The 10,435-nt window shown below is 57.0% G+C and overlaps 1 protein-coding gene across 1 annotated transcript; it reads left to right on the plus strand.

Annotated features, from left to right (window-relative positions):
- Positions 1–1,002: 1,002 nt before the first annotated feature.
- On the plus strand, positions 1,003–10,239 carry IL34 (interleukin 34). The gene is made up of 6 exons (XM_040982160.1): positions 1,003–1,219; positions 5,840–5,973; positions 6,615–6,692; positions 6,802–6,963; positions 9,758–9,893; positions 10,082–10,239. The coding sequence occupies exons 1-6, from the start codon at positions 1,192–1,194 to the stop codon at positions 10,237–10,239; spliced, it is 696 nt and encodes a 231-aa protein (XP_040838094.1). The 5' UTR covers positions 1,003–1,191.
- Positions 10,240–10,435: the final 196 nt, after the last annotated feature.

Raw genomic sequence — 10,435 nt, forward strand, 5'->3', positions numbered from 1 at the left:
CAGTCAGACTGCCGTGGTGGGACCAAGGAGGCAGCTGGGGTGCTAGTCAGCGCTATGTGAGGCACACTGAGCTCCCCCCATGCCCTCTGTCCGAGCCTTGTCTGTTTTCTATGTCACACTTGGCAGATAATTATTCTAAAATTCTGTTTGTAACACGTTTATTTGAAACAAGAATTTTTTGTTATTTTTGTGAAATTTAGATTTAATTGGATGCACAGTTTTGTTTTTTTAAACCAAGGCAGCCCTACTAATAGAGGAAGTAGATCTGGGTTAAGAGGGGGGGACTTTAAAAAAAAAGTTCGTTGAAAAAAGAATGGATTTAAGAGATAAGTTTAATCCTTGTGCCAAAAAAATGGAGATCTTGAAATCTGTATATTTTGTCGCGATACATATTTTCCACGAGGTTTTTGAAAGTACCCTCGTGCGAGGGTGGAACTCAGCTGCATGTTAAGTGAACAGAAGGGTTGTCAGTCTCTGCCTTCCCAAACTCCCTGAGGCCTGGGCTCTCCACGGCCTTCTCCCTTAATCCCACCTCCTCCAGGCAGCCCCCCGTGATAGATGAGCTCCCATCACCTGTGCATTCCCGATCTGCTTTTGTTCAGACCCATGGCCGGCCGGCTGCCAAAGGCATCACCAGGACTCAGTACCGGTCTGGCGACAGTAAGCATTTTCGTGCCAGGACCAGTGGTTCCTGGTGCCGGTGGGGTAGCGGGTGCCATCCGCTTCAGGGATGCTCGGAGCCAGGCTGATGGCTGAGTGGCAGCACTGCTCTTACATAATCGGCTTCTCTCCTCCTTTCTCTCTCCAGAGCCAGACTTCACACTGAGCAGCTGCGGTCGGAGGAATCCGAGAAAGCGCCACCCAGCCCCGGATTCCAGGGGCCTGCTGGGGCCTCTCGCCTTCCTCCTCCGGAAGGAAGGAAGACCCCAAGGCCACAGTCTTGAGCCGGCTCAGGGGCTACCATGGGCCTGGCTGCTGCCACGCCCCGGCTGCCCTCCCCACTGCTAGGCTGATAGGGAGCCAGGAGCATTTGGCACCCCCTGCTGCCCAGCCCCGCCCTCGGGCCAGCCCTTGCTGACTTGGTGGCCACCTCTGCTCACCCGAGGCCATGTAGGCCCCCCAAGCTCAGGCCTCTGTGGATACAGCGCCGGGGGACAGCGCCTCTGCTCTCAGAGGACCCAGCCCACCACCATGCCCTGGGGATTCGTCTGGGTACACTGTGAGTACTGGGGATCCCCTGGGTACCTGACCTCCTGTGACCCCCTCCTTCCCCGTGGCCTTGGCCCAGAGCCAGGCTCAGCCGTAACCACGGCAACCTGTCCTGACTGGTGAGATGTTGAGATGCTTCCCAATGTATCTGAAGGTGTGCACAGTGGAACTTCCATGGCTCGCTCCTCCTCCCCCCACACCTGCTCTCCGCCCTTATGCCAGGCATAAGGCTCTGGCCCGGTGGATGCTGTGAGCAGGCTGGACAACAGCAGCTCACCTTCTCAGATGCGCTGAGGCCAGGACTGCTATGGGAACAGAGGCAGTAGAGAGGATTTCCACTTGCTTGGGTGTGGCCATTACGGGTGGGCAGGGTGGGGGTAGGGTGGGGCGAGGGGGGCTGCTCCAGAAAGAGTGCAGGGACCCAGGTGCCTGGAAAGGCAGCCCTGTACCCCCTGGCATCCCCATCCCTTCCATTCGCAGCACAGCACACACTAAAAAGCAGAATCAAAGTGCTGTGGAGACAGAAGAGTAAGTTGAAAATGAAGATAGAGAAACACAGAGGAGGCTATCTGGAAATGTCTCGTGTCTGCCAGGTGGCAGGCCTGAGCGCCTGTCATCATCTGAGGTTCAGTGCAATGGAAAGTCAATTCAACCTGTCTTCCTGGTGTCTCCCACGTGCCCACTAGGGAGTCAGGGCCATGGCAGCGAGACCTCACCTGCCCACATGGTCCAGCACACATCAGGTGCTCAGGACCTGTGTGCCAGCCAAATGAGTCTGGGGGAGCCGGAGCCTGCAGCGACTGCAGAGGGGAGCAGGGCCTACCCCCTCACCACTGTGGACGGAGATGACCTAGCAGACCCTGGCATCCTGGAAGCGTTTAGGTTGTGTGGGGGTGAGCTGCTAGGTGCAGCAGTCTGGTATCAAGGCAGGGCACAAGCAGAGGCTCAGCTTGGGGAAGCTGGAGCTGGAGAGCTGGATTGGGTTTTGTGGGGCAGAGGCCTTGGGAACTGGGTAGAGAATGCCTGCCTCACTGGAGAATAGGGAGCCCCCTGGGTGAGGGGGGCTTGTGGGCTCAGGCAGGGGGAGGGAAAGTGCAGCGACCCTTAATGACACATCTGCTAGTGCTGGCCAGAATTGACATGAACCTTCCATTCCCCGAGCGGAAGTGAGAGTGAGAGACACAGTGCAGAATGGTCCTAGAAGGGAGCTTAGGACTAATGGGGAGGTGAGGGAAGGGGAGGGGTCAGCAGGTGGGCAAGGGGGTGCTGCCTGGAAGAGGGGACTAGGGACAGCTGGCTGCCTGAGTGAAGACTGCCTGTGGGTGGGCATCTCAGAACACCAGTGACAGATTTTCTCTCAGTCTGGCAGGGCAGAAATCAGAGCGGAGAATCCACTGGGACCTGCTCCCACTGAAGGTGGGAGGGGATGAACCTGCCTGGCTCTGGGCCCCGCCAGCCCTTGGCTTGTGACCACACCCCTCCTTCCCCTTCCCCCAGGCTTTGTCCTCTGCTCTTCTTGTATTTAGGGCCCCACCCCTAAGCCTGGCAGCCTCTCCTCTTGAGATCTTTCTGGTAAACACCTCTGCAAGGGTCCTGGGTTCCAGATGACACTGAATGAGAACGGGGTGGAGCGTCTGCTACTCCACATGCTACTTAAGCTCCGATGTGGCTGGCCACAGGGGCAAGGATGCCAGGCCTCATTTGTCAACTGCACAGTGGGACATGTGCTACCCCCCGCCATTACTCCCTGACCTCTCTCCAGCTTCCTCTTTCGTTTTGCAGACCCTGTAGGGAGGGGTTGGAGCTAGTGGGCAAGTGTGGCCTGGTGGCCATGTTTGTGCAGCTGCTGACCCCTTTTCTCCCCACTGCCACCTTTGGTCCTGGTGAAGGTGACAGGGTAGTGTTTGGGCTATAGGCTCAGAGGGAGGCGAGGAGAACAGGGTTTCACAGCAGCCCGTGGGCCTGTCTGTGCATGGCTGAGATGCAGCCCAGGCCTTAAGACCTCAGTGGCCAGACCTGGAGGCCCCAGCCGGTGAGACCGCCAAGGGCAGTGTGGATGGGTTTTGGGGATGGAGTGGGCAGCCTGTGAGCATTGCCATGGGGACAAGATGACCTAGTGTGGACAGAGACTGTTTTTAAAAAGGAAGGTGGGACTTGGGGTGTTTTCTGTGACATCCCTGTGGATCAGGTGTGGCCCTTGGGACATCACCTTGGAACTCTGGTGCCCTAGGCCCATGGTTTTCAGACTGTGGACCCTGGGCCAGCAGCCATGGATCACCTGGCTCTCTGCTTGTTGCTTGTTGGAAAAGCAAACTCCCTAGCTCTGTGTGTTCTGGGACTGCTGAATCGGAGGTCCTGGCTGGGGTTAGCCCTTCTGAGCCTTAAGCAGCTCCCCAGAGGAACTTGATCATGGTGTGGGTAACAGTGTCAGGGCGTCACCCCACGGATGGGCTGTCTGCTTGGGTGACCGGTGAACCAGATTGGTGGTGCTGAGAAAGAGACCTGTGTGTGTGTGTGTGTGTGTGTATGTGTGTGTGCGCGCGCGCGTGCATTCTGGAGAAGAACCTTGGGTGTGGCGGGGGAAGCCTTTGCAGGAGGCCTTCAGAATGAAGGGGCATTCAGGGCAGGGCCGCATGGAGAAAGCAACCTGAAGGCAGAAAGGAGGCCCAACCCACAGGGCTGTGAGTTCTCCTGACTCAAAGGGGGACCCAGAAAACAAGCAATGCAAACACTGGCCCGGTGTGTATGTTAATTTGCTTCCTCAGGCCCAGTCCTGCGCCCAGAGCAGGGGAGGAAAGCCGGTAGAAGCACAGGACAGAAGGCAGGCTTGCCAGAAACGGGGTTCTACAGCTGGGGGACTGGCAGGCTATTGCCGCACAAAGCACAGAGCCCCAGGAGCCCTGAGGATCCGAGCGGGAGTGGGAGGGTGCAGTGGACCACAGCAGGTGCAAGGCCGGGCCACAGGACTGAGTAGGCACGCACAGAGGAGGGGGAGACCATACAGGCCCACAGGTGGTACAGCCCTGGCCTGGGGGGAGGCTGCAAGGAAAAGCCCAATCAGAAAATCGGCTTCTTTGCTAACCAAGGATGAATCCAGGCCACGACAGCCTGCCTATCTTTGCAAAAAACAAAAAAGGGGGAATGGGGGCAGGTGGGAGTCAATAGTCGCTTCTGACTATGATAGCAGCAGCTTTTGATAGTGTACCATTAAAAAAAAAATGTCATTCAGTGTACAAAGATCGTAAACATTTCCCATGGAAATTCAGTACGTTTCTTTCTACCACAGTTCTCGAGCACACGTGTACATGAGGAATTCAAGGCAGGCCATAGGCTTCATCCCTTTAAAAACTTGGCACACGCCGTTCTCACCGCATAAACACACAATGCGCATCCTTGGACAGTGTGCTTCTTATTGGCTGCCTTCCTGAGTAGGGACTGTCCAAGGCCATGTACAATTTTTCAGTATTATGAAAATTATACTGTAGTACTAGTCTTTGTCCACAGATCTTTCACTCGTGTCTCTCTTTATTTTTTGTTTTCCTTCTGGAAATAAGTTCAGTGGGTCAGAGGGTGTGGACATGATTAAGACCATTAATAGCAAAAATTGCTTTCCAGGACGAGAGCTCCTGCTTCACTACTTTGCCAGCCCTGAGTGCTATTAACAGCAGCATGCGGGGGCGGGTGGCAGGGAGGGGCATCCCGAGCCTGGTGGGTGCAGCAGGCTAAGCTGAAGCGTGAGACATCTCATATCCCACGTGAGACTGTCGATCCAGCTCCCTGTGAACGCTCTCTGAAGTGCTTGGGCTCCTGACACCCATTTTGGAGACCTGGCTGGAATTCCAGGCTCCTGACTGTGGCCCGGCACAGTCCTGGCTGTGGCAGGCATTTGTAAACCTACAGATGGGTGAACAGTCTTTCTCTCTCTCTCACCATCTCTGTTGCTCTGCCTTTTGAATGAATGAATGAAGAATGAATGTTTGGGGGAGAAAGCTCCACACACAAAAAACCTTTCCTTTCTGATGGATGAAAAATGCCGTCTGATGGCTTGAAGGCTAATTTCTTGTATGAATGAGGTTGATCTAGGGAGTATATCTTGGCCTTTTGTTCTTTCTACTTTGATGAACTTAACTCATTCACACTAACTCATTCATACTTGCAAATCCTCAGATACGTTCCAAGCCTGTACAGGTAGGCACTTGTCACAAGGACTGTTTGGGGGTTATGGTGACCCCCAGTGGTAAAAGCTGGTAACGCTTTGGCAGAGGGTGACTCATGCATTGCAGGAAACTTGAATGGAATCTGCTTGCGTGGGATTTCTTAGCTGGCCTCAGCCACTGAAGTGGTACAGCAAATTGGGAGGGACACTGAGGCTAGAACATGGAAGAAAAATCACTTAGGTTAACAAAGAATCACTGCAGCCAGCATCCACATGTGAATCCCTAGATGGGAAACCCAGGCACAGGCTTTGAAAACATGAACCCCTTTCCCCAAGTCGGGGCAGGGCAGGAGAGGGAGGGGACTCCATGTCTTGGAGGCATATTTTGCTTCCCCACAGGATGCTGGTGGCCACACTGGGAGCCTGGAGCATGGTGCCAGGTACTCACGAGCTCTCATTGCCTGTGGTCCACAGATCTTGGGATCCTCCTGGGCATGACCTTGGGGAACGAGGGCCCGGAGGTGTGGCCTTTGGCCCACAGCAAGGACTGCATGGTCACTGGCTTCCTGAGGGACAAGCTACAATACAGAAATCGGCTTCAGTACATGGTAACCACACGGGCACTGGCTCTGCCCCCCAGCCCAGGGCTCACCTCATGGGGTGGAGGTGGGGGGCTGTGGGCTTCTTTGACTGCCTTTCTCCAACATACACACCCTGGATGCCAGCTCCTGCCCGTCTCTGGAGCTTATGTCCCTTCTTCCTGACCTAACCTTTAGTCCTATGACACAGCAAGGGACTCCTAGGACCCTGGGGACAATCCTAGGCTTTTGTTAGCGGGGAAGCTGGGATCCAGGAGTTGGCATGCTGGGTTCTGCTGGTAGAATGGAGGTGACTGTGGCATGCTCTCTGTGGTTTTTCTATGCCATTTCCCATGTGAGGCACACGGCTTGCAGTGTTGTGTGTGGCCACCACCATCTTATCCCCGCCCCACCATGAGCAGAAGGATCTGAGCATTCCGTTTGCCCTGTGTCCCAGAGGACAGCGGGCTGAGCTTTTTTTGTCCCTTTGGGGCAGCCAGACAGCTCCTCTCCTTGGAGAACCAACCTCTGCCAGCCAGGGGCTGGACCTGGGCTCTTCCCCTCTTCTACTCACATTCCTCTGGGAGCGTGGGGTTGGGGTGGGAGGAGAGGAGGGAGCCTGCCAGGTCCCCTCTGCCTCTGACCGTGCCTTGTGTCCTTGTGGCTCCTAGAAACACTACTTCCCCATCAACTACAGGATTGGCGTGCCTTACGAGGGGGTGCTCAGAATCGCCAACATCACCAGGCTGGTGAGGAGCCCCGTGACCCTGACATGGCGGGGGGGGGGCGGTGGGACAGGGTCTGAGCCTAGAGGCCTTCATGTCTGGGGGTTCCAGTGGTGTCCTCTGTCACCTGCAGCAGAGAGCCCGGGTAAGCGAGCAGGAGCTGCGCTATCTGTGGGTGCTGGTGAGTCTCAGTGCAGCTGAGTCGGTACAGGAAGTGCTGCTCGAGGGCCACCCATCCTGGAAGTACCTGCAGGAGGTGCAGACGTTGCTGCTGACTGTCCAGCGGAGCCTCCTGGTGAGCTGGCCCTGTGTGCACGTGTGTGTTGGGGGAGGGGGGTTCTGACAGCTATGGCTGAGGGCTGTGAGGGGAAATGCTGAATGCATAGAAGCTTCTGGTGTGTCTGGATGACTGTCTGGGGAGGGCAGGCTGGGATGTCCCCTGAGACCCAGATCCAGGATAAGCTCTTGCCCTGGATCCTGGGCAAAGCTTCCGGCTTTATGTCTGCGGCTATGAAACACATGAGATACCTCTTGGTGGGGAGGGAGGGGGAACCAGGGGGTCCCCAGCAGATGAAGTCAAGGTCCGTGAATTAGGATATAAAATATGCTGATGGCAGAGACACAGCACCACCTGTTCATGCAAACCCACAAAAGGGCACAAGGCAGAGCTTGAAGTTGGTGTGAGCCACAGACCTGAGTTACTTGTAACATTTAGTTCACTTAAGAGAAGAGGCCCCTCTCCCCCTCCCTGCTGGCTGGCTCAAACACTGGGCCTCCAAGTCCCCAAGTCATACAGAAGTGAGGGAACCGTGATCACGACACATCGTGCTGGGTGGGCATGCGCCATGGGTCCTGCTTCACCTCCGGCTCCCTCCCCACCCTCTCCAGTCCTCTTGGGACTGTCAGTGCACCTGCTGACCTGCTACACCAGCTGCCTGGCCCAGCCCTTGCCGGCATATCCAGCACCCGCTGAGAGCTTCCGATGATAAAAGGGCTCAGAGACCAGCAAGTGTTTGTGCAGCTGCTTAGATTCTCCCCAGGATGGAGCAGAGGGCGGCTCCCGCAGGCCTGCAGGCCTTGGCCGGCCTAGCAATGTGCATGGCTCTGCGAGGCGGCTCTGCGAGCCTCTCAGCGGGTGCGCAAGCCTGGATGCTCCTGTCTGCATCCTTGCAATCTAGCTATTTTTCGTTCTCATTCAGCTGGCTTCCAAATCTCTCTCCTACAAGCCTGGTTTTTTAAGATGGATTTAACTGATCAGGGCAGGCATTTGGTGCAGCAGTTAAGTCACTGCTTGGGCTGCTCACCTCCTGATTCGGAGTGCCTCAGCCCTGCTTCCAATCCAGCTTCCTGTTACTGCACGCCCTTGGAGGCAGCAGGTTGATGGTGCAAGTTCATGGGTCCCTGCCAGCCACGTAGGAGGCTTAAGCTGAGTTCTGGGCCCCTGGTTGTTATAAGTGTTTGGGGAGTGAACTAGTAGATGGAAGGTGTCTCTCTGCCTTTTGAACAAAATGGAGAGAGAGAAGAGCAGAGAGACATACACATGGCCTTGGAGAGTCATTTTACTGCTGGGTTCCAGACCTGTCCCTTCCTCGTGAAGGGAGGGGGTTGAGATGAAGCCTGGAGTTGTCTCCCAGCTGCGATTCAATGAGGGCTTCCTCTGGACTCAGGGCTCTGCCTTGTTCCTGCGCCACCTTCCCTCCTTATACTCTTTTCAAAACAAGGTGCTGGGCCACCATCTACTGCCTTCCCAGACCATCATCAGGGAACAGGATTGTAAGTGGAGCCCACTGGTACTCAATCCAATGCCCATATGGGATGCTGGTGCCACAGATGGAAGTTTAGCTTGCTATACCATCGTGTTACCTCCACCCACCACCCCACCCCGTTTGGTTTTTTTTTTAAAGGTTTATTTATTGTTATTGCAAAGTCAGATATACAGAGAGGAGAGACAGAGAGGAAGGTCTTCCATCTGATGATTCACTCCCCAAGTGGCCGCAACGGCCGGAGCTGCGCTGATCTGAAGCCAGGAGCCAGGAAATTCCTCCTGGTCTCCCACTCGGGTTCAGGAACCCAAGGCTTTGGGGCGTCCCCAACTGCTTTTTCAGGCCACAAGCAGGGAGCTGGATGGGAAGCGGGGGTTGCTGGGATTAGAACCGGCGCCCATATGGGATCCCGGCGTGTTCAAGGCAAGGACTTTAGCTGCTAGGCTACCATGCCAGGTCTCCCGTTTAGCTTTGTCGAGAAGCTGTTTTCCTGTTGGAAGCTTCCGGTGGAGGGTCTCCCTTCTTGGCTCTTCTTGGCCTTGAGTGTCAGGGCTCTCCTCCAGACAGGGCCGGTAGGGAGTGGGCCACAGAGCTGGGACTTCTTCGCCTCTGGCCATCCCTTCCCTCCCCTCTGGGGACTTGTATCCTGCAGCTGCTGTAGCAGCAAACTCCTGCAAACCTGGGGCCTCAGAGAGAAATGCATCTGCTAGCCATCAGGGAGGCCCCAGGGAAGGGCCCTCCTCACCTCTCCTGGCTTGTGGCAGCACCTCAGATGGCCTCTGTCCTGGGAACATGCCCATTCCCTCAGGACACTCCCGCTGGACTCATGGCCCACCTTGAGGCCCTTAATGACGCCCATAGAGCCCTGGGAGACCCCTTGCCTGGGCTGCTGCCTCCTCCAGGAAGGCCACTGTCCTCTGAAGCTCTCGGGGTCCGCCAGCAGCCCTGGCTTCTCCTCATGGGCATCTGCCCTTTGGGGTGACCCATGGCCTTCTGGGTCGGAGTGCTGTGGAGTGAAGGGCTCTGAGCTCCGATTTGGACACTGGGCTTCCTGTGGTGTTTATGCCTCAGGATACATCCTGTGGGCTTGTCTGAGGATGAGGGACAGCTCTGTTTTCACAAGGTGTGTGGGGGAGAAGGGGGCAGGTCATCCTGGGTTAGGACCACAAAAATGCGGCCTGTCTTTTCCCCCATCTTGGGCTTGGTTGCGGGGTGGCCTTTGTGGGAACCTTCCGGCACCTGCAGAGAGAACCTCACAGCCGCCCTGTGGTGTGGCCTCAGCCCTCACTGCCCGGTGGGTTTGTTTTCTCTCTCCCTTCCTTCCAGGACGTGGAGGTCAGCCCCAAGGTAGAGGCCGTGCTGTCCCTCCTCAACGCTCCCCGACTCAGCCTCAAGCTGGTGCGGCCCAAAGCCCTGCTGGACAACTGCTTCAGGGTCATGGAGCTGCTCTACTGCCCATGCTGTAAGGCGCCCCCTGTGGGCTGGGAGGACGTGGGGGTCAGGAGGCTCAGTGGGTGCACCTGGCGCCGGCCCTGGAGGCGGGTCAGCCTTGGAAGCCGGAAGCTGGCCCACTTCCGGAGCCCGTGGTTAGGCGCCCGGGGCAGGCCGGAGGTAATGGACGTCCTTCGCCTCTCTCCGACTCTCTGGCAGGTAAGCGGAGCTCCGTGCTGAACTGGCAGGACTGCGAGGCGCTGGACCCGCCGCCACCCCATGGCCCCGAGCCCTCGCTGCAGTGTGCGGGCCCCCGGCTGTCCCCCACCTCCGTGCCCGGTCCTCCGGACGCCCACGCGGGACGCCAGGCTCCGTGACGCCACTCCGGGCCCATGGCCGCCTGCCCTGGGCGGCCGGCGTGACTCAGTGGCCTGGGCCGTGCGTGATTCAGCTGGGGTGGTGGTGGTGGTCGTGGCCGCGGGGCAGAGCACTCCTGGGAAGGGGTGTCTCTTGGGGCGCTGTGGGGCCGGTGCTGTGCAGCCGCCCAGCTTGGCGTCCGGCCCGCTCACCTGT

Source organism: Ochotona curzoniae, unplaced genomic scaffold (assembly GCF_017591425.1).
Source record: "Ochotona curzoniae isolate NIBS_2020 unplaced genomic scaffold, NIBS_Ocur_1.0 contig_3622, whole genome shotgun sequence".
NCBI lineage: Eukaryota > Metazoa > Chordata > Mammalia > Lagomorpha > Ochotonidae > Ochotona > Ochotona curzoniae.

Excerpts from the sequence above, each read along its gene's own strand:
- IL34 (XM_040982160.1), top strand. The coding sequence starts at position 1,192 with ATGCCCTGGGGATTCGTCTGGGTACACT. Across the intron at positions 5,974-6,614 it reads GAAATCGGCTTCAGTACATG|AAACACTACTTCCCCATCAA; the intron begins GTAACCACACGG and ends TGTGGCTCCTAG. Across the intron at positions 6,693-6,801 it reads TCGCCAACATCACCAGGCTG|CAGAGAGCCCGGGTAAGCGA; the intron begins GTGAGGAGCCCC and ends TGTCACCTGCAG.